We start from the raw sequence: 24,126 nt of genomic DNA on the forward strand, positions 1-24,126 counted from the left end.
AATTAAATTAAATTAAGTTAAGTTAAATAATATAAATAACATGTTAAATAATTAATTAAATAACATATATTAAACTATTAAGTAACTATTAAATAACAGTAAATCATGAAATAATTTATACTAAAATATATATATAGGTATAATATATTATTAATAATATTTATTAATTATAATTATAATATTTTTTTATTTTTCTTTTAGTTCCTTTTATTTATATATTCTTTGTTTTCTTTCTTTCTTCTCTATTTTTCTTTCCTTCTCTTTCTTATATTTTTCTTATATTTCGTTCGTTTAACTGTAAATAAAAACGTTTACATATTATACATATTAATTTTATATATCAGGTTTATTATTTTAGATCTATTATTTTTAAAAAATGCAATTGCTTATCTTAAAAATAAACATTTTAAGAAAAAAGATTTTGTATAAGTTTATCTTTGAGGGGGACGTAAGACAATGTGATTAATTCATTTAAAGATTATATAAAAATTACTTTCAATTTTTTAAATAAAACATTATTTTCATTAATTATAGTTTACCTAGAAAGTTTTCATATACACTAATCTTCTTTTCCTTTCTCTCTTTCTTTAATATTCTCCGTCACTTTTTTTCTTTCTCTGTTATATATATAATTTATAAACTATAAATTAACATATATACATATATATATACAATATATATATATATGTATATATATGTATATATATGTATATGGGGCATTCCATACCACACAAATAGACCACTTTTTTCCATAAACATTTTTATTTGCTTCATTTTTTAAATATTTTTGCACTTATTAAAAGTAGTTTCCAAAATTAATTTCCATGATTTTTTTTTAGATTTTTTTTTCTATTCATACTTGAATTATGTATTTCAAAACAATTTTATTATTTTTTTCCCTTAATGAGATCCTTTTGATTTTTTTTTTTAATTGATAACATTTAAGACTTAAATACAAAATTTTTAAGTCATAAGTAAAAAGGGGATTTAAATAACTTTGATTTTTTAACACCATTTTTTGCAATTTTTTTCCTAAAATCACATTCTTTAATTTTTTACATTACTAAAATAAAAAAGAAAGAGTTTACAAAGATAATAATTACTTATTTTAAAGTATGAATAATCGAGAAAAAATTCTAATATTATTTAAAAACTATTTTTTTGCTATTTTGCTAAAAAATAATGTTTATTAATTTCTTAAAACGACTGGTATCGAAAAAAAACTTTGCAAATAAAAGACATTAATTAAATAAAACATAAATTAAAGTGTAAGACAGGCATAAGAGTCAAATCGCGGATGACAGTACGTTATCCCAACGAAACTAAATTTTTCGTTAGAATTAAATACTTGTGGCACAAAGCACCAAATTTTTACTTGGTCACGGCCAAGATTTAAAATTGAATAATCTCTACAAGAGATTTAATTCAATACATCCTCTGTTTCCTCCCCCTAAGGAAATAAATGCACTATCATCCGCGATTTGGCTCTTATTTTATTAAAAATTATAACATAACATTTATTTTTTAATAATTTAAATAATTTATTAAAATAATTTATTTTTAATTATTTTCTTTTTCTTTGTTATAATTTTTAATAAAATGTATTATATTTAATTAAAGTCCTTTTATTTGCAAAGTTTTTCTTTCGATACGAGTCGTCTAATAAATTAACAAACATTATTTCGAGCAAAATAGCAAAAAAATAGTTATAAATAATATTAAAATTATTTTTCGACTACTAACATTTTAAAACTATATAATTATTATCTTTGTAAACTTTTTCTGTTTTATTGGAGTAATATAAAAAATTAAGGAATGTAATTGTCGAAAAAAAAAATTTCAAAAAATGGTGTTAAAAAGTTGAAATTATTTGAATCCCCTCTTTGTTTATGGCTCAAAATTTTGTATTTAAGTCGCAAATGTTATCAATTTTTTTAGAAAATAATCGAAGGGTCTCATTGAGGGAAAAAAATAAATTAGATTAAAATTGATATGATCGTTACTGGTGGTATGAAATTGTAAAATACTACTATTCAAGAAATGTCTAAATATTTTCAAATCATGGAAACAACTTTCAACTAAATGCAAAAACATAAAAAAAAATAAAGCAAATAAAAAGTGATTGATTTATGTGTGATATGCCCTATATAAATATATGTATATATATATATATATGTATATATTTATATTATATATATATATATACACTTATTAAATTTATAAAAAATAAATTTATTTACCTAATATTGTATATTTCCTTCTTCCTTCCTTCTGTTTTTATCTTTCTTTATTTTTTACGAATCCTCTTTTCTCTTCTTTCTCTTTCTTTTTCTTTCTATGGTCCTTTTTCCTTTCTCTATTTCTCTCGATTAATCTCCGTCACTTTCTTTCTTTCTATTATATACAATATAATTTATAACACATGATCGTACAATGGTAAGAAAATTAAATTAATATTATATATATTTATATATATATATATATATAAGATTAATAATATATTTTATATGAATATTAATTTAAAAAATTATTTTATTTAAATAGGTTACTATATTATAAATAGGTTACTATATTATATTTATATTATATTATATTATATTTAATTATACTTGCATTGCTACAATTACCTTACCTTTGTTACAATAGAAAATTGTAATAGAATTGTTCAGCGCGCGCTTGTGTTATTTAATTTCTTTCATATTAATTATCAGTATGGACAGTTATCAATATGACAGTTTGACAGTCATATCGTATAACCAACATACGAGGATACGAGTGAATCAAGTCATAGCGCACGAAATGCTCGACAACCAACAACCAATCGGCATCACGATAAAAAGGCAACAATACATTCGAGATATTGCGAGAATACATAACATGCACTTTTTGGAAAGGGATATACTTATAACAAAATCATCTTTATCTTATCTTAGATGAATTTACATACTTTTATATCATCTTTATCCAGCTAATTTTAAAATAATCTTGACACAACACTATCTATCATTATCAAAAATTTATTACAATATTTTATGGTCGTATTTTAGATGGCCCTATGCGAAGAAAAGATATAAAAGACTTACACAAAAAAAAAAGAAAAAAGACATAAACTTTGTTACAATAAGCATAAATTCTGCGACACATGTGCGAGATTATTTGTCTCAAATTCTTTTTTATGATTATTATTACAATAATGGATCAAATCAGAATTACTTCGATAACTTATTTGCTAATGTATTGAAATTAAAAAATAATGTAAAAAAATTCAGTGGTAATATCGATGATTATGTAGATAGAATGATATTGATAGAAAGTGAAATTGATTTTGAACATATACATAAGCCTATAGATGAGCTGAAATATATGTTTTATATTGAGGAGATTAAATACTTATTAACACATTTTCCACAATAGGATCTTCATATATATTATAATGCTACTATTATTACATTTTAATGTATTTATTCATTAGTTAATACTTCAATATACATTTTTTAGAGATCGTAATTCAATCCAAAAATTTTGCAATATAGAAATGTCTCACTATGAGAAGCTATCTTCCATACGAAATGAGTTGGACAGATATATAAAGAAACCTAAAAGAGAACAGTTTTTGGAAGAAGTTTGTACTTTCATAGCACAACGTATTCAACCTCGGAAAGATGTATGTTACACGAATGTAAGTGCATCATTGGATACAATCGCACAAGAGGTACGGAATCGTCTCAGAGAGAAGCATCCAAACCATTCGATATTCTCCACGTCTGATGAAACTTTTTCTTATTGGAAAACCAACAATATCGAAGATAATCATTGGAATGAAACAGAAAGTACGCAGATTATGGATACACTCCAGGAATATATATTTGGCACCTTCAACATTCGAGCACGTATCTCTCCATTTTTACCAAATGGTATCAAATGTTTGTGTATAGATTATGTAAGTTATTATAAATTATAATATATATAATTATGGGCCATATATGTATACGTTATATGTTGTTTTTAATATTCTCTCGCTTTGATTAATTTGTCCTGTATTATACCTGGCACAGGTTTTACAAAGTAAATCTGGTAAAGATATCATTGTATATACAATATTTCATAGCGTGGCAAAAAGACTTGGTCTACGTTGCGATGTACTAGCTGTTTTTAATCGAATCTGTATATTTTGGAAACCAGAATTGTAAGTATAGATATATATTAGAATCGACATTATCATTATTTCTCGATAATCTTTTTTTTTTTATTATACGCTTCCAATATAATTTTTTATTATATAAATTTTTATAATAATTAAAGTAATATTTTAATTGTTTACAGTGTCACGAATAATTTAGAAAATGCACGATGTTTACACACACAAAATCATTCCCCTGCGTATTTTAGTATTTAAAATCGATCAGAACACATGTCTGAGAGACCAGTCGCAATAACAATTACAAAGGTTAAAAATTTCTTATTTATTACTTCTAATAATTTTAAGTTATTAACTGTAAGCATTTTTATATATTTTAACTTTATTGCCGTATGTATAAGGGAAAGGAAAGCGAGAGAGATGTTAATCTATTTTATTTATATTTTCGTTTACTTGTCTTTAGACGGTTTAGTTTTATTATGCGTTATATTTTTATTTATTTGTGCGACCGTCAACCTAATCTCTCTCGTTCGTAAGAATTATTGTTTTCGCGAGCACCGAACGATTTTGTGTAAAATTACTCCGATTGGTCCGGTACTTTGGGGTGGGAATATTTTAGACAAGCGAGTATAAAGGTGAGGATATTTGAGTGCGCGACACAGTTTGACACAGTCTGACAATCTGAGAAAGTACTTATTCTGGCGGCGTTACCAGCAGCTCCGGCGTCTGTATCGACTCTACAGTATATATATATATACACATCGGATCGCAAATAAATACATTTTACTGGAACATAATATACATATATATATCCTCACACACATCTTGACTAAATTATAATAAATTGAACGAGATCCATCCATCTGGCATAAATCTGAGGACCGCGAATCCAGTCAGCGACGAGGTAAAAAGGTTAGTGCTAATGCTTATAACGCGCTTAAAATTTACACATTATTTATTAAAAAAAATGAAAAATAAACAGAAAGGGAGAGGGGAAGAAAGATTGAAATATATTTCATAGTATAAATAATGTCGTAACGATACTAATAATTCGTACAAAGATTCGTATTTATAAATTGGATTAAATTTAAATAAATTTAATTAAATTGAAATTAAAAATCTGAACATTCATTTAAATGTCTGCGCTGTATTTTTAAATTTATAAATTCATTCTTTGAATTTATATGCGGCGCATTTATCATGATGTGAATTGAAATATTTTAACTAATTTCGTTAGACAATCAAAAGAAAAACATAAATTTAATGGAATAAAAATCATAACAAAGTTTAATATAACTATAAACAAAGAATGTTTTCATCGTATCATTTATGCAGAAAATCTCTTCGATGGATGTGGCATTATTTTAAAAGGTATAATAAACAACGTAGAGCATGCGATATCTGTGATAAAAATTTCATCCTATCATCTATCGATACATCTGTGATATATCATATAAAAATAAAGCATAAAGAAAGTTATACATAATGTTTCAAGTGTGCGGCCTTCTTATTCTATATCAGGAAATATGTTAAATTCAGATAATTTACAAAGACTTATACCTACAATTTTTTATATATATCTAAAAATATAAAAAAAACATAATTGAAAAACCCCAAGGCCCTTTAAAACAACAAAATACCCCCCCTTGGGAAATTTTTTAAACACATTAAGGTCTTAAAAAACGAAAGGGTTTGCGAAAAATTTAATAAGTTTAAAAAATTTTTTTAAATAATGTATTTATTTCTTTTTAAATAATTCTCTGAAATTCCCAAAATGCTCCCAAAAGGGAAAAAAAGGGAAAAAAACCGAAAAATAAAATTTACTTTTTTTTTTTTTTTTAGTATTAAAAAATTTTTTTGAAAAAAATGAACAAATTTATTTAATAAAAAAAAATTTTAGTCTCTTTAAAAAAAAAGGGGGAATGCGAGCCAAACAAAAAGGGGTTTGTTTTAAAAAATTTTAAAAATTTGTTTCCCCTATGTTTTAAAAATTTTGTGCCCGGGAAAAAAATTTTTTGTTTACATAGGCTAACAATAAGACTTTTGGGAAAAAAATTCAATTGGTTCTCAATTTTTTCTTTTTTTAAAAATTCCTTTTTTCCCCCCTTTTTCAGCGTTTTTGGCCCAAATATTTTTTTTTTCTCATTTTTTAAAAGGGGAAAAGGGGAAAAACAAAAAAACAAAAATCTCAAATTGAGATTTTTTCCCAAAAACACCCGGGTTTGAGTTGCATAGTTTTTTCATTTAAATTTGAATTTAATTTGGGTTTTTTTTTAAATTTTATTTTTTTAAAAATTTTCTAGAATAAACACCCCGTATAAAAGGCGCGAATAAAATAAAAAAAAATTGTAGAAATTTTTATAAAAAGTGCATACATCAATTTTTAAAATGGGGTACTGTAATCGAAAATTTTTATTTTAGCGAAAAAATTTAATGAAAAAAATTTAAAAATAAAAAAGGGTAAATCTCTTCTTCCCCCTTCTTTTTTACGAGAAAATTTTTGGAAAAGCACAGCGGGGGTTTTTATAATTTTAAATATAAATACATAAAATATTATTGGTAGAATTAATAAAATTCAGATTTTTGAAATAATTTTTTTTTTAATTTTATTGAAATTTAAAATAAAAAATTTTAAATACTAAAAAAAAAAAATTTAAAAAAATAATAAATTTGTAAAAATTTTTTTTTAAAAAATCAAAATAAGAAAAAAATAAAAAAATAATAATAATAAAAAAAAAATAAAGGGAATTTTTTTACCCTTTTTTTTTTTCCAAGCTCCTTTAACCCCAAATTTTAAAATAAAAAGTGGGCCCCAATGCACAGCACTTTTTTGTAAAGTGTAAAAAGACTTACAAAAAAAAAAAAAATTTTAAAATAAAAAATTAATAGTTTGAATGTTTTTATTTTTTAAAAACTTAAATATTCATAACGTTTAAAATTTAAAAAAAATTAGTGTTTAAAAATTTGAAAAAATTTTGAAAAATATTTTTTTTTAAAATTAAACTTAATAATAAAAAAAACCCAAAAAATAAAAAAATTAAAATAAAAAAATTATTTACCACTTCTTGTTTCAAGCGCATAGGAAAAATGGTAAATTTGCTCCCAAATTTTAAAAAGAAGTCAAAATTTTTTTTTTCTGCGCAGTGTGGCAAGTTTTTAAACCCATATTTTTAGGGAAAACAAGCAAAAAGGTTTTAAAAAATTTGGGGGGCACTTTTTTAATAAAGAAAAAAACGGTTTTATCGGGAAAAAGGGCTCTCGTAACATTTTAAAAAAATTTTGCCTTTTTTAAACGGAAAAACATTTGTGTCTGCCAAAAAACCCCAAAAGGGAAATTAAAAAAGCAAAATTTTTGGGAATATTTTAATTTTTTTCCTTTTTTTTGTTTTTTTCATAAAAATTTTTTGAAGATAAGACTTCCCCCAAAAAATAAAACCATCTTTTTCGGCTAAAATGTTATCAAGGAGATATCATAAAATTTGGGTGCGTGTGAAGAAATTTGTTATGCGGGGAAACCCCATTAACAAGTTCTAAAAAAAAAGTTATCCAAAAGGAATTTTTTTGGGGGTTTTTTAAAAAATTTTGTTTTTTTGTTTTTAAAAATTTCTTCGCATAATGTATACCCCCTTTTTAACCCAAAAAACGTATTTTTTAATATTAAAAATATTAAAAAAATATTGTAAGCAACAAAAAAAATAATTATTAAAAATGGGTAAAAAAGGATAGATTAAAAAATCAAAACGGACAAAATAGGGGTTTAGTACGAAAACTTTAAAATTTCTTAAAAATTTAAAATTTTTTTTTATAAAGATTCAATTAAAAAAAATAAAATTTTTTTATTGTTTTTAGTAATTCAAAAAACCCTTTTTTTTTTTTTTTATCTTTTTGTTTACATTAGCCATTGTCTTGTAAATTTTTTAAATTTTTTTTCAAAAAAAAAAATATAATAATTTTAAAAAAATTTTTATAACAAAATAGTAAAAAAAATATTAAAAATTTGATTAAAACCTTCCTTTCCCTGAATCACTTTAATTTTTAAAATTTTTTTTTATTATCGTCTTTATTTTAAAAATGTTTTTTTTTTACCAAAAATTTTTGGCCCCCAAAATTTTACCTTTTTTATAATATATGGGTTTTTTGGAATGTAAAAATTAAAAATTTCTGAAAAAAATTTTTAAAATTTTTGGCTGTAAAAAAATTAAAAAAACCAAAATTTTTTTTTTTAAAGACCTTTTGTCAATAATTTTTTTAAATTTTAAAAAACCAACGTTTCGACCACGGTTTTTTCGACCATATTTTGGGGGCCCTTTTGCCCCCCAACAGAACACAAAAAAAAAAAGAATTATATAAAAGTTGCGTAATTAATTAAATAATTTTAAAATTGAAATAAAAAATCGGTGAAAAATATTCAGGCATAAATAATTGTTTTTAGTTTTTTTAAAATTTTTAAAATAAAAAAATGAATTTTTGGTTTTTTTTTTTAATGGTATTCTTCAAATTTTTAATTTTTTTTTTTAAAATTTAAAAGATTTATATAAATAAAATTCTGATATAAAAAAAAAAAATTTGATTTTTTTCAGGGGTTTTTTATAAATACATTAAAATCAAAATTTAAAAATCTTTTAAAGTAAAACCCCCCAATCACATATAAAGCCATGTCTTGTTTAAAAATATGCTTTAAAAAAATTTTCTACAAAAATTTTTAAAAAAAAAAAATAATATAATACATCAACAATGTTTTTAATTGCATTAAAATACCTTAAATTATGAATACTTTGGAATAAAATTTGAAAAGAAAGAAAAAAAAGAATTAAAAAAAAATTTAAAAAATTAAAATTGATTATTATATATTTTTTTTCTGTTTAAAAGTAAAAAAAGTGAATATATTCTCAGCTTTAATTTTGTACATTTAATAAATTTTTTATTGAAAATGTTTGTGAATAAATTTTTTATATCTAAAGTTTGCGGGTGTTTTAAAAAAAATAAATGCAAGAACTGTGGCACTTATTTTTTTAGATAAAAAAAAAGGGGTTATTTTTTTTTATCTGCTTTACAAAAAAAAAAAAAACCCCTTCCAATATTTATAAAATAATATTAAAAATTTTGGTTTTAAAAATATACACAAAAAAAATTAAATAAACAAAAGCGATAAAAATTTATAAATAAAAATTTTTAAAATTATTTGTTGTATTTTTTTCAAATTTTTAAAATTTTTTGTATAAACTGTTTACAAACAGTTTAAAATATTATCTAACAATATTTAAAAAAATCGTAATAATTAATCTTTTTCTAGAACCTTAAAAAAAAAACATTTTTACCATCAAGTTAATTTCAATTTTTATTTTTTTTTTCCGAAATTTTTAAAAATTAAACTTGACAACACTATTTAAGATTTATCAAAAATTTTTAAAATATTTAGGTGTTTTTAGAGGCCCTAAAAAAGGAATTAAAGTTTACGGAAAAAGAAAAAAAAAAACCCAAATTTGTTAAAGGGGCAAATTCCGCAAAATTGAAAATTTTTTGTCTAAATTTTTTTTTTTGATTTTTTTACAATAATAATAAATAAAATTACTTGAAACTCTTTACTAATTTTTTAAAATTTTAAAAAAAAATTAAAAAGAATTCTGGAAATATCGATATTGAATTTTTTCCCTAAGTGATTTTCCCCGAGTCCCAAAACCCCTCTAAATTGCTAAATTTTTTTTATATTGAGGAGAGTTAAATACTTGTTAACACACAATTTCCACAGTAGGATTTTCATATATATTTATAATGCTACTATTATTACATTTTAATGTATTTGTTCATAGTTAATAATTCAATATATATAAATTTTTATCGGTTCTCTTTATTTGTTTCTCTACATTTTTTTAGAGAGATCAGAGAAAACATAAAAACTAAAACCTTGAATTGACATTTATTCACAAACATATGCGTTGAGTTCGCATTAGTCTGTTCATTCTGAATTGCATTTAATCCATAAAGTTTTTATATTCTATAGAATTTATATTTCTAAGAATATATACAACCCCGTATATAACGCGCGAATAAAACTACATAATTTTATAGAATAGTCTTAAAAAACTATGTACATACACCAATTATTAAATATTTGTATTGTAAGTCGACGATTTTATTTTAGCTGAGAATTTATCTGTAAAGATTGCAAATAAAAAAAAAGTAAATCTCTTTTTTTCTCTTTCTCTCTTATCGAGAAATTTTGACAATGAACAACACTGGAGTTTTAAACTGTAAATATAAATACATGAATATTATTGGTAAAATTTAATATAATAATTGATAATTTGAAATGAAATAATTAATTAATCTTAAATAATACAAAATATAAATACATAAAAATTTGTAAAATTTGAAATAACTGATAAATTTTGAAAAAAATTTATTATTTTAATTAAGCTTATATAGAGAACAATAAATAAATAAGAAATGATAACAAAATAAATAATAAATAAATTATTTACCACGTTCTTCAAACGCATAGGAAGAAACGGTAAATTTGCTAGTTCTAAATTACATTTTCTGCGCATGCCGTGGCAAGTTCTTATACCTATATCTTAGAGAAAACAAGCAATAATGCTTTAAAATTTAAGGTCAAATTTTATAATAAAGAACAGAACGTCTACAGTGTGGAAAACGTCTCTCGTGTACATCAAACACATATCTGTGCTCTTTGTAATCGGCAGACTTATTTCGTGTACTGCAAAAAACAAGGAATTACGCGAATAGTTTATTGCAATTACTTTAATTTACATTCCCTTTTTGTGTTTCGGTTCTCATAATGTCTGATTGGAAGATAACGTGCTTACCAGAGAAGATGATAAGCTACATTCTCAACGATAACGTACTCACTATTGAAGATATCATTAACTTTCGATGCGTATGCAAGCAATTTCGTTATGCATTGCTCTATACATATGACAAGTTCTTGGAAAAAAAGTTATCTCAAAGGTAATTCTTGTGGTTTGTAATCTTTTTGTTATTTTGTCTCATTAACGCCTGTCGCACAATGTATATCACTTCTGCGAAAAACGTATATTATAAATAAATAATTAATAAAAAATATTTGAAAAATTAGATATGTTTGCATTTATGTTGTATATTAAATTATTCGCTTTCATTTTTTCTATTGCTCAATAATTTTTGGCAAACTCTACCGTTATATATATACATACATAATATACATATATATATATATATATATATATGGAATGTAAACGTTAAATATCATATACTGATAATAATTCTTAAGTTTCAGCTACTTAAAATACTACATAAAAGTAACTTGGTTTATTTATTATAATGTGTATTCTTCAATATATTTAATTACATACATACACATAAGCACATTAATGTTATTAATTGCATATAGAATACACTTACAGAATTATGCAATATACATATTAGAATCAAAATTTGAAAAATATAAATGTAATTACAAATTAAAATTGACTATTATATATTTTCTATTTTTGATTAAAGTATAAAAAAAAGTGACATATATATACTCATGCTTTCAATTGTATACTTTAAAAAATTTAGTAATTTGAAAAATGACTTGTGCAATCACATTGTTTACTATCATCAAAGTTTGCTGTTTGTTATCTAAATAAAATTAAATAGAAGAACTGTGGCGTCATCTTATCTGCATATAGATAATAAAAATATGTATTATCTTTATATCTGCATCTTACAAGTAGATAAAAAAAAGTACTACCTTTACTATATTATTTATCTAAAATAATATTCAAATAATTTTGGTTTAGAATCATAGCACACAAGAATATTTAAAGTAGACAGTAAAGCAATAAAAATTTATAAATAAAAATATAAATACATATGATGTTGTATCCCTTTTATAAGGGATCCTTATCTTTTTAGGATATTTATCCAGCTAATATTAAATTAATCTCGACACAAGACTAAGAATCATTATCAAAAATTTATTAAAATATTTTATGGTCGTATTTTAAATGGCCCTATGCGAAGAAAAGATATGATGTTCTTAAAAAAACAAAGAATGGAGAAAACCTAAACTTTGTCACAATAGGCATAAATTCTGCGACACAATTGCGAAATTATTTGTCTCTAATTCTTTTTCATGATTATTATTACGATAAAATATCAAATCAAAATTATTTCAATGATTCAATTAATAATGTAGTATTGGAATTCGATTATGTAAAAAAATTCAGTGATAAATTCGATGAATATGCAAATCGTTTGAATGAAAATCAACTTGTTTTTAGACGTACACGTAAGCCTATAAATGTGCTGAAATGTATGTTTTATATTGAGGAGATTAAATGCTTGTTAACACAAATTCCACAGTAAAATATTCATATATATTATAATGCTACTATTATTACAAATTTATTGTATTTATTCATTAGTTAATAATTTAATATATATAAATTTTTTTAGGAAAATTGATCGAAATTCAATCCAAGAATTTTGCAATATAAAAATGTCTCACTATGAGAAGATATCTTCGATACGAAATGAGTTAGACAGATATATACAGAAACCTGAAAGAGAACAGCTTTTGGAAGAAACATGTACTTTCATAGCACAACGTATTCAACCTCGAAAAGATGTATGTTACACGAATGTAAGTGCATCATTGGATACAATCGCACAAGAGGTACTGACTTGTCTCAGATTGAAGCATCCAAACCATTCGATATTCTCCACGTCTGAAGAAACTTTTTCCTATTGGAAAAGCAACAATATCAAAGATAATCATTGGGATGAAACAGAAAGTACGCAGATTATGGATACACTCCAAGAATATATATTTAGCATCTTGAATTTTCGAGCATGTATCTCCCCATTTTCACCCAAAGATATCAAATGGATTTGTATAGATTATGTAAGTTATTAGAGATTATAATATATATAATTATGGGCCATATATGTATATATTATATATTGTTCTTAATATTCTCTCGCTTTGATCAATTTGTTCTGTATTATACCTGGCACAGGTATTACAAAGTAAATATGGTCAAGATATTGTTGTATATACAATATCTTGACCATATATACTTTGTAATGCCTGTGTTATCATAACGTGGCTAGAAGACTTGGTCTACGTTGCGATCTAATAGATGTTTACACTGAAATCTGTATATTTTGGAAATCAAAATTGTTAGTATAGTTATATATTAGATTCGACATTATCATTATTTTTCGATAATCTTTCTTTTTTTATTATACGCATACATATATAATTTTTTATTATAAAAATTTTCATATGATTAAGATAATATTTTAATTGTTTACGTCACGAATAATTTAGAAAATGAACGATGTTTTTACATAGAAGACAAAAATTTCTCGAATTGTCTTCATAATTATCTACCAGGTTACAAGTCTTGTGAAACAAATCATGACGTCATCAAAATAAGAACTGAAAAGGTTGAAACTTATTTATTACTTCTATTAATTTTAAGTCATTAATATGCTTGTAAATTGACAAGCAATTAATAAATTACATTATATGTGTGTAGAAAGAAAAGATACGTACATTTCTCATTTCTTACATTATAATTAGATTCTTGTTTACATTTAATCTTTTTTTATGTTTAATTAACTTTTTCAGATGTTGGTCATGATAAAAGATTTTGTTGAAACGTTTATATGGACACATAATAATCTATTTGGGATTAATGAATTGTAATGTGTAAAAAACATACGCGCACTAACATAATCGCTAGTTAGTAAATAACATATACCATTGTAAAAATAAAGAGCATTGTGAGATATTTTCAGATAACAATTATGTATAATTTACAATTTTCTATAATTTTACGTGTTTTAAGTGTTTATTGAGGCATTTATTCACAAAAAATCAAAGTAAAAATTTTACAGTTTCTGTCTTATTTTAAATAGTAGAACACATAAATGAAAACGTGAAATATGCTGTGGAAATTATCATAATATATAATCCACCTACAGATCAATCTACAGATTCGGACCAACATAATAAATAAAAGGATGTTATTGACATATACATATATACATACATGTTCGACAATTGAAAATCAACGATGAATAAAATGTAGCTATTATCTTTCTGCGATATTTATTATATTCATTAATATAAATAATAAAATAAGAAAATTTTGTGACTGCAACAATTTGAATTGATGCAGAAGCATTAATAAATCTTAAAATAAAAAAATTAATTAGTTTAATAACTTTTTTTAACACTTTCAATATATGCAAAATATGACGTAATAAATTTGCCATCTATTAATATCTATTATTTTAAAACTTATATAATCGATAGTGTGTTGCATTTGTATAAGTATAAATAATTATGTTAATAAAAGACAATGATTTTTATATTTTCAAATATACATAATTCTTTTGTATTGAAGGAGACGATAAAAGCTTATAAATAATATTAGATTTTGTATGATATTAGCATAATTGCAGATTTTGCAAATTTATCTCAATTTTAGAATCTCAATTTTAATTCCTCAGTTTCCGATTCAGCGACTTTTGGACCGATATATTTTGCTTTTCTACATCTTTGTAGGGAGATAAAAAAAAACATAAAAATTAAAATCTCGAATTGAGATTTATTCACAAACATCTGCGTTGGGTTCGGGTAGTCTGTTCATTTTGAGTTTGTATTTAATCCATAAAGTTTTATATTCTTATAAAGTTTAGATTACTAAAATATATACACCCCATATATACGCGCGAATAAAACTACATAAAATTGTACAATATTCTTATATAAACTATTTGTACATGCATCATTTATTAAATATTCGTATTGTAAGTCGGAAATTTTATTTTAGCTGAGAATTTTATCTGTAAAGATTTAAAAAATGCAAAATGTAAATCTCTCTCTTTCCTTTTCTCTCTTATCGAGAATATTTCATAATGCACAGCACTGGAGTTGTAAATTGTAAAATATACATACATAAAAATTGGTAAAATTTAATAAAATAAATGATAACTTGAAATAAAATTATTTTAATTAAGCTTAAATAATAAATAATACAAATACATGGAAATTAGTAAAATTTAAAATAACTGATAAATTTGAAAAAATATATTATTTTAATTAAGCTGAAATAGCAAACAATGCATAAATAAATAATAATAATAAAGAATAATAAATAAATAAATTATTTACCACGTTCTATCATTCAAGTGCACAGGAAAAAGTGGTAATTTTTGCTAGTTCTTAATTACATTTTCTGCGCATGCCGTGACAAATTCTTATACCTGTATCTTAGTGAAAACAAGCAATAAGACTATAAAATTTGGGGTCAAATTTAATAATAAAGAACAGACCGTCTGTAGTGCGGAAACGTCTCTCGTGTACATCAAACACACATCTGTGCTTTTTGTAATCGGCAGACTCGTTTCGTGTACTGCAAAAAGCAGAGAATTAATTACGCGAATAGTTTATTGCAATCACTTTAATTTACATTCCTTTTTTGTGTTTTCTCTTTCATAATGTCTGATTGTAAGATAACGAGCTTACCAGAAGAGATCATAGCCATCATTCTCGGCTATAATGTTATTACTATTGAAGATATCATTAACTTTCGATGCGTGTGCAAGAAATTTCGTTATGCAGCCAAATATGACAAGTTCTTGGAAAAAAAGTTATTTCAGAGGTAATTCTTGTGATGTGTAAATCTTTTCATTTTGTCTCATTAACGCCTGTCGCACAATGTATATCACTTCTGCGAAGAACGTACATTATAAATAAATAATAAATAAAAAATATTCGAAAAATTAGACATGTTGCATTTATGTTGCATATTAAATTATTCGCTTTCATTTTTTTCTATTGCTCAATAATTTTGGCAAACTCTACCGTTATATACATATATAATAACATATACATATATACATATATATATATATATATATATATATATATACAGGGTGTCCGGTAACTAACGGACCAATGATTAAGGGCGGATTCTCTGGTCAATTTGGAGACGATTTTTCCTTAGCAAAAATGTTGAGAAGTTAATAATTTTCGAATTATAAGCGATTGAAAAAAATGGGTTTTTTGAAAACTAAACGTTTTGGAGTTAAAAGTCTAACATAATTACATTCTTCAGTTAATTTCAGGTAGAGTTTACTATAATAAAATTTTAATTTGAGGCTTAGTTATAAAGATACATAATGACAAATATTGGACAGTTGTAAAATATGATGACCTTTTTCGACATTTTCGCTGAGGAAAAATCGTTCCCAAATTGACCAAAGAATCCACTTGTAATCGTTGGTCCGTTAGTTACCGGATACGCTGTATATATATATATATATATATATATATATATATATGGAATGTAAACATTAAATATAATATACTGATAAAAATTCTTAATTTTCGGCTGTCAAAAATTAAAAGACTAAATATTTTTCGACCGATACTGGCCAAATGATGTTTATTTAATTAATCACACAAAGTTTCAACCATAATTTTGGTCCTTCGCACACTTGACGGTACACTTGAGAACGACAGAAATTCTAGGAAACGTTGTGTGATTAATTAAATAAATATTAATTGGCCTGTATCGGTCGAAAAAGATTTAATCATTAAATAATTTCTTTTAGTTTTTTAATTACTAAAAATGTAACGTAAAATCAACTTTGCTTATTTATTTTAATGTGTATTCTTCAATATATTTAGTTATATTTTAAAAATAAAGATTATATTTTTGATATATAATCGTGATTGAAACAAACAGGATTGATATTTTTTTATCGGTTTTTTAAATAAATAACTAAAATCATAATAAAATCTTCATAAAAGTAAAAGCATGCCAAGTAACATTTATAAACACAGTCAACATTGTATGTAAATATGCTTTCGGAAAAATTGTTCTAAAAAGAATTAAAAAAAAATTTTAATATATACACACACGCACATTAATGTTTATTAATAGCATGTAGAATTACGCAATATACATATTAAAGTCAAAATTTGAAAATATAATTTTAATATACTTTTAGAAATCTATAGTTCAAAAAAAAATATTTACATAAATAATTAAAAATTTAAATTGAATATTATATATTTTATTTTTATGATTAAAGTATAAAAAGAAGTGACATACATGTACTCATGCTTTGAATTGTATACTTCACAAAATTTATTAATTTGAAAATTACTTGTGCAATCACATTGTTTACTATCATCAAAATTTGCTATGTGTTATCTGAATAAAATTAAATGGAAAAACTATGGCGTCATCTTATCTGTGCATATAGATAGTAAAAATATAAATTATCTTTATATCTGCATTTTGGTTAAAAAATTATTATCTTTACTATATAATTTATCTAGAACAATTTTTAGATCATTTTGGTGTAGAGTCATTGCACTTAAATATACTTAAAGTAGACAGTAAAGCGATAAAAATTTATAAATAAAAATATAAATACATATATTATTGTATTCCTTTTATAATTTATGTGTTTTGTATAACTGTGTTTACGTAAGCAATCTTAAATATTAACAATTATCTAGCTAGATATATCGCCATATAATTATATATTTTGTCTAGATATACTTAAAACAAAATCATCTTTATCCTATTTAAGATAAATTACATACTTTTGTCTCACCTTTATCTAGCTAATTTTAAATTAATCTTGACACAACACTTACAATTAGTATCATTATCAAATATTTATTACAATATTTTATGGTCGTATTTTAGATGGCCCTATGTAAAGAAAAAATATGAAAGTCTTAAAGAAACAAAAGATGGAAAAAACATAAACTTTATTACAGAAGGCATAAATTCTGTGATTCAATTGCGAAATGATTTGTCTCTAATTCTTTTTTACGATTATTATTACAAAAATAGAGCAAATCAAAATTATTTCGACTTATTTGCTAATGTATTAACATTCGAAAATGTCATGAAATTTAGCGGTAATATCGATGAATATAAAAATCAATTTCTTGTTCCTAAAAGGACACATGAGCATATAGATGTGCTAAAAAATATGTTTTATATTAAGGAGATTAAATTCTTGTTAACACAATTTCCACAGTAGGATCTTCATATATATTATAATGCTACTATTATTACAATTTAATGTATTTATTCATTAGTTAATAATTCAATATATACAAATTTTTTAGAGGAATTGATCGCAAATCAATTGAAAGATATTGCAATATAGAAATGTCTCACTATGAAAAGCTATCTTGGATACAAAATGAGTTAGACAGAAATAGTGTGAAACCTGAAAAAGAACAGCTTTTGGAAGAAATTTGTACTTTCATAGTACAACGTATTCAACCTCGAAAAGATGTATGTTACACGAATGTAAGTGCATCATTGGATACAATCGCACAAGAGGTTCTGAATTCTCTTAGAAAGAAGCATCCGAACCATTCAATATTCTCCACGTCTGATGAAACTTTTTCTTATTGGAAAACCAACAATATCAAAGATAATCATTGGAATGAAACAGAAAGTACGCTGATTATGGATACACTCCAGGAATATATATTTGGCACCTTGAACTTTCGACCCTGCAAGTCCTTACGCGTACATATCAATTGTTTGTGTATAGATTATGTAAGATATTATAGATTATAATACATATATAATTATGAGCCATATATGTATATGCTATATGTTGTTCTTAATATTCTGTCGCTTTAACTAATTTATCCTGTATTATACCTGGCACAGGTTTTACAAAGTAAACATGGCCAAGATATCATTGTATATACAATATTTCATAGCGTGGCTAGAAGACTTGGTCTACGTTGCGATGTACTAGATATTGAAAATAAATTCTATATATTTTGGAAACCAGAATTGTAAGTATAGATATATATTAGAATCGACATTATTATTATTTCTCAATAATCTTTCTTTTTTTATTATACGCATGCATATATAATTTTTTATAATAAAAATGTTCATAATGATTAAAGTAATATTTTAATTGTTTACAGCGTCACAAATAATTTAAAAAATGCATTTTACATAAAATACAAGGATTACCCAAATTGTCTTATTAATAATCGATCATTAATTTGGGGACGAGTCTTGACAATTAGAAAGGTTGAAAATTACTTATTTAAATTATACTAAATATGTATAGAAAGAAGATAAATGTGCAATTTCTCATTTTCTAATTTATAATTACATTTTTGTTTAAATGTCGTCTTTATATTCATGTTTAATTAATTTTTTTAGATGTTGGTGTACACAACAAATATTGTTGCCGCATTTATAAAAGAACAAAGATATATAATAAGAGCTTTGCTTTTATATGGAGATAATTAAATAGAGCATTATATAAGTATTATGAGTGCAAGTTATATACATATGATGCAAAATGTGAGTAATTATATTAATTTGAGCATATTTATATATACTCATAATGACATTTTTTGCAAACAGTTTCAAGATATCATAATATGTCCGTGTTTTGAGTAGTATATGAGCCTGCATCTGTGTCTATTTTTGTCATCATGTTTTAAGAAATATGAGTACAATATGAGTAAAGTACATCCGCTCACTAACAATCGCATATTAGTATATAATATATACAATTGTAAAAATATTGAACATTGGGAGAATCTTTTAGATAACAATACGTATAATTTACAATTTTTTATAATTTAACGTGGTTAAGTGTTTATTGAGACATTTATTCACAAAAAATCAATTAAAGTACAAATTTTACAGTTTGTGTCTTATATTTCGTTTTAAATAGTACAATAGAACAAATAAATAAAAACGTAAAATATGCCGTAGTTGCATGGACCAACATTATAGACAGATGTCATATTGACATATACATGTATATATACGTATATGTTCGATTTCTGTAGAGAAATACTACGTCCCATTTTTGTATGCAATGTCAATTGAGAATCAACGACGAATAAAATATATTTATTGTTCTCTGCTATATTTGTTGTATTTATTAATATAAACAATAAAATAAGAAAAATTGTGATTGCAAGAATTTGAATTAGTGCAGTAAAATTTATAAATTTTAAAATTTTAAAAAATTAATTGCTTTATGAACTTTTTTTTAATACTTTAAGTATATGCAAAATATGACATAATTAAAATTTACCATTTATTAATATCTATTAATTTGAAACATTTATAATTAATAGTGTTGCATTTGAATAAGTAAAAACAGATATGTTAATAATTAATGATTTTTATCGTTTGAAATATATATAATACTCTTGTGTTGAAGGAGACTATAAAAACGTATTAATAATATTAAATTTTGTATAATATATTGTATGATAATTGTAGATTTTGAAAATTTGTGCAAGATTCAAGCAAGACTTTAAAATTTGACTAATTCTAACAAGTTATATCTTTCTTTTATGTAGAGGATCTCTTCAATGGATAAGACATTATTTTAAGAAATATAACGCGAACAACGTTAAATATAAATTAAAATATATTAAAATGTGGTAATTGTATACAAAGACTTATACAAAAAGAAATTTTTTATATATCTGAAAATATAAAAAACACATAATTGAGAAACACATGCTTAGTGATGAGACAGCAAATGTACTCCGCATTTGGGTACAGAACACATTTAATGTCATTAAAATGTGACACTTTAATTTCCGTTTCTTTGAAACTTTTGTTAGAACACTCATCTTATATTTTATTTTTCAAAAATAAATTTATTAATTTTACAAATATGTTTCTTCAGTGATCGAGCGATTTAAACAATATATAATCTTCTACATCACGGTATATAATAACCCATTGCAAACCTATGTAGAATCCTATGAAAAATTAACCATTGCAAACCCATGTAGAATCCTAGGCAAAATTAACCATTGCAAACCCATGTAGAATCGTACCCATTGCAAACCTATGTAGAATCCTATGAAAAATTAACCATTGCAAACTCATGTAGAATCCTATGAAAAATTAACCATTGCAAACCCATGTAGAATTGTATTAAAAATTATCCATTGCAAACTTATGTAGAATCCTACATTGCAAACCCATGTACAATAGAATTGTATGAAAAATTATCGATTATAAACTTATGTACAATCGTAACAAAAGTAATGAAATAAAAAAAAATTGCGCCAAGTGAAAGTAGAAACTTGTACCAGTGGAAAATTAAAGTTGCAGACATATATAGAGTCGTATAATGAATCAGTAAAAATTTAAATTTGCAAATGTAGAATCGTACCATAAAAAAACTTATCTTTTAAAAAAAAAGATAAACAAGATGCCAAGTCCATGCGCCATGTGAAAAAGAAATAAAAAAATTTTAGTTAAAAAAACTGGGCGCGCTGCTAAGTTTTAAAATTACAATGCACCTTAAAGTAACATTAATTAATTTACACACAAAACATATTTTAACTGTAATGAGTTTGAAAGTAACAATTTAATTTTAATATTGTTAGAATATTATTTAGCAGCGCTCCCAGTTTTTTTAACTAAAATTTTTTTATTTTTTTTTCACATGGCGCATGGACTTGGCATCTTGTTTATCTTTTTTTTTAAAAGATAAGTTTTTTTATGGTACGATTCTACATTTGCAAATTTAAATTTTTACTGATTCATTATACGACTCTATATATGTTTGCAACTTTAATTTTCCACTGGTACAAGTTTCTACTTTCACTTGGCGCAATTTTTTTTTTATTTCATTACTTTTGTTACGATTGTACATGGGTTTATAATCGATAATTTTTCATACAATTCTATTGTACATGGGTTTGCAATGTAGGATTCTACATAAGTTTGCAATGGATAATTTTTAATACAATTCTACATGGGTTTGCAATGGTTAATTTTTCATAGGATTCTACATGAGTTTGCAATGGTTAATTTTTCATAGGATTCTACATAGGTTTGCAATGGGTACGATTCTACATGGGTTTGCAATGGTTAATTTTGCCTAGGATTCTACATGGGTTTGCAATGATTAATTTTTCATAGGATTCTACATGGGTTTGCAATAGGATAGGATTCTACATGGGTTTGCAATGGATAATTTTTGTTAATGGCGTGCCCTTAACTGGTCGCCTTTTTTTACCTTTTTTTAAAGGTGAGTTTTTAGAGATTATATCATTCATTTTTGTATATTTTTATGACCGGAATAGAACAATTATTAAACATGTTTATCTAAACTTCTTTGCTTAAAATGATGTGTACAATCATATCCTAAAATCCTGATCATTCCTCCTAAAGCACCCTATTTATATAAATTTACCCATATGTGTGTGTGTGTGTGTGTGTGTGTACTAATGTCGAGCATTTTTTATACATTTTCTATTAAATTTAGATAAAAGTTGCAGGATTTCGAAAAAGAAAAAGTTGACACAGACTTTTTCCTAAACGGCGATTTTCAAGGTTATTTAAAGGTCACTTATATTTTCAAAATAGAATTACCTTAATTTTTCTCATATAAATCGATTCCTCGCAATATTTACTATAAAAAGTTGTAAAGGTATAATTTTTACATAATCTTACATAAACTTCGAAATATTACAAATATTTTATTCTATGAAATATTTCAGTTTATGTAAAATTATGTTAACTATCTTTTAAATTATTCACTTTTAGCCATCTTACCCTTACAACCTTTTATAGTGAATATTGCAACAAATTGGTTTATATATATAATATATATATAACATCAGTTATTATTAATTGATGTTTACATTTATTTTTAGACTTACTAGAGCTCTAATGCTCCACATTTTTTGCAAAAACTGTTTATTCTACAGATTTCAAATATGCTTTTAAATGATGATTGAATATTTCCTTTTTTTAATTATTTTTATTATTATTTTTCAATCTCAATCAACTTTATAACTTTTATAACTTTATGCCAGCACGATACAAATACATGTGTCTTTATTTTTTTTATTATTTTCATTATTATTTTTCAATCTCAATCAACTTCTATAACCTTATGCCAGCAGGATACAAATACATGTATGTCTTTATTATTGTATCAACTCTTGTCTTCTCCATGTAACCATGTCTTCATAGTTTGAATTATCCCTTTATCTTCTCAATCTTTCGCAGAGATTTAATTAATTAAATACACTTCACACGAAATAAAGTTTGCTGGAAGATATACAGCAAACGATAACTGTAAAAACATGATTACGTGGAAAGAACAAGAGTTGGTACAGTAAAGGCAAGTAAGTAAGTACATGTAATGTATCGTATTGGCATAACGCTATATCCGCGGAGCAGATAATGTGGCTGTAGAGGTAGTCTGCAGTGCAGCTAATGTGGACGTAGATGTTGATTGAGATAATTGTCTAATATAAAATAGAATTTAAAAATTTAGTTTAAAAAGCTGTTGCATATATAAATAAAGTTTATTTTTTCTAAATTTGGAATATGTTTAATTAATTAATTTTTTAAATCTATGTTTAATTAATTTTTTAAGTCTGTATTCAATAATTTTATTCATTTGATAAATACATGTATGTCTTTATTTTGATATGTTTAATATAATTAGAAATTCATTATTAATTAGATATGTAAACTATAAATTCATATATAATATTTGAAAATATATGTGAATATTTAAATTTTTATCTTCTTCTTCCTCTCCTTCAATCTCTTTAATATCAATAGGTGTATGTGTGTACACGCGCGCACATTTGTACGTATTTATTTAATTATTGGATAGTTGAGAGTACTTAATTGATAAAAAATTATGACAATAATAATCCTTGTTTTTTTTTCTTATTATTTACTCAGATTTTTTTGTCTATCTTATAAGATAAACACTTTAGAGATTGAATATTTCAAGTAAACTAATTGTAAGTAAATTTCACATTAATGCATATAGATGTTTAATCATGAATGTACTAAATAAGTACACAAGACGAACAGTGAGTGAGTGAGTGAGAATGAGAGAGTGTGTGTGTGTGTGCGTGTGTGTGTGAGAAAGAGAGAGAGAGAGAGAGAGAGAGAGAGAGAGAG

General features: G+C 24.1%; 2 protein-coding genes across 5 annotated transcripts; both read left to right on the forward strand.

Annotated features, from left to right (window-relative positions):
- Positions 1-4,811: 4,811 nt before the first annotated feature.
- Positions 4,812-14,235, forward strand: LOC114933021 (uncharacterized). Of its 3 annotated transcripts, none has more exons than XR_014924439.1 (4): positions 4,812-5,050; positions 12,581-13,028; positions 13,458-13,576; positions 13,761-14,235. XR_014924439.1 is itself a non-coding variant. In XM_085481352.1 (4 exons), exons 1-3 carry the CDS (start codon positions 10,938-10,940, stop codon positions 13,479-13,481), a joined length of 642 nt encoding a protein of 213 aa, XP_085337478.1. In that variant the 5' UTR covers positions 10,640-10,937; the 3' UTR covers positions 13,482-13,576; positions 13,761-14,235. The 3 variants fall into 3 exon arrangements, 1 of the variants encoding a protein (XP_085337478.1); XM_085481352.1 differs by lacking the exon at positions 4,812-5,050 and adding an exon at positions 10,640-11,107; XR_003819999.2 differs by lacking the exon at positions 4,812-5,050 and adding an exon at positions 11,793-12,486.
- Positions 14,236-15,467: 1,232 nt separating this feature from the next.
- On the forward strand, positions 15,468-20,089 carry LOC146723678 (uncharacterized). 2 transcript variants are annotated; one of them, XR_014924438.1, is made up of 7 exons: positions 15,468-15,801; positions 17,866-18,204; positions 18,297-18,738; positions 18,856-18,986; positions 19,125-19,233; positions 19,369-19,512; positions 19,576-20,089. XR_014924438.1 is itself a non-coding variant. In XM_085481348.1 (6 exons), the coding sequence occupies exons 1-6, from the start codon at positions 15,638-15,640 to the stop codon at positions 19,456-19,458; spliced, it is 1,275 nt and encodes a 424-aa protein (XP_085337474.1). In that variant the 5' UTR covers positions 15,468-15,637; the 3' UTR covers positions 19,459-20,089. The 2 variants fall into 2 exon arrangements, 1 of the variants encoding a protein (XP_085337474.1); XM_085481348.1 differs by having other exon boundaries at positions 19,369-20,089.
- The last annotated feature ends 4,037 nt before the right edge of the window (positions 20,090-24,126 follow it).

The sequence above is a fragment of the Nylanderia fulva genome, unplaced genomic scaffold (genome assembly GCF_048542155.1).
Source record: "Nylanderia fulva isolate GAGA-0341 unplaced genomic scaffold, ASM4854215v1 Scaffold176, whole genome shotgun sequence".
In the NCBI taxonomy this organism is placed as follows: Eukaryota; Metazoa; Arthropoda; class Insecta; order Hymenoptera; family Formicidae; genus Nylanderia; species Nylanderia fulva.

Bases quoted from the DNA above. Each gene is read 5' to 3' on its own strand.
- LOC146723678 (XM_085481348.1), top strand. From the start codon at position 15,638: ATGTCTGATTGTAAGATAACGAGCTTACCAGAAGAGATCATAGCCATC. The intron at 18,739-18,855 runs GTAAGATATTAT...TACCTGGCACAG, and splicing joins ATTGTTTGTGTATAGATTAT to GTTTTACAAAGTAAACATGG. The intron at 19,234-19,368 runs GTTGAAAATTAC...TAATTTTTTTAG, and splicing joins GAGTCTTGACAATTAGAAAG to ATGTTGGTGTACACAACAAA.
- LOC114933021 (XM_085481352.1), top strand. From the start codon at position 10,938: ATGTCTGATTGGAAGATAACGTGCTTACCAGAGAAGATGATAAGCTAC. The intron at 11,108-12,580 runs GTAATTCTTGTG...AAATTTTTTTAG, and splicing joins GAAAAAAAGTTATCTCAAAG to GAAAATTGATCGAAATTCAA. The intron at 13,029-13,457 runs GTAAGTTATTAG...CGAATAATTTAG, and splicing joins AATGGATTTGTATAGATTAT to AAAATGAACGATGTTTTTAC.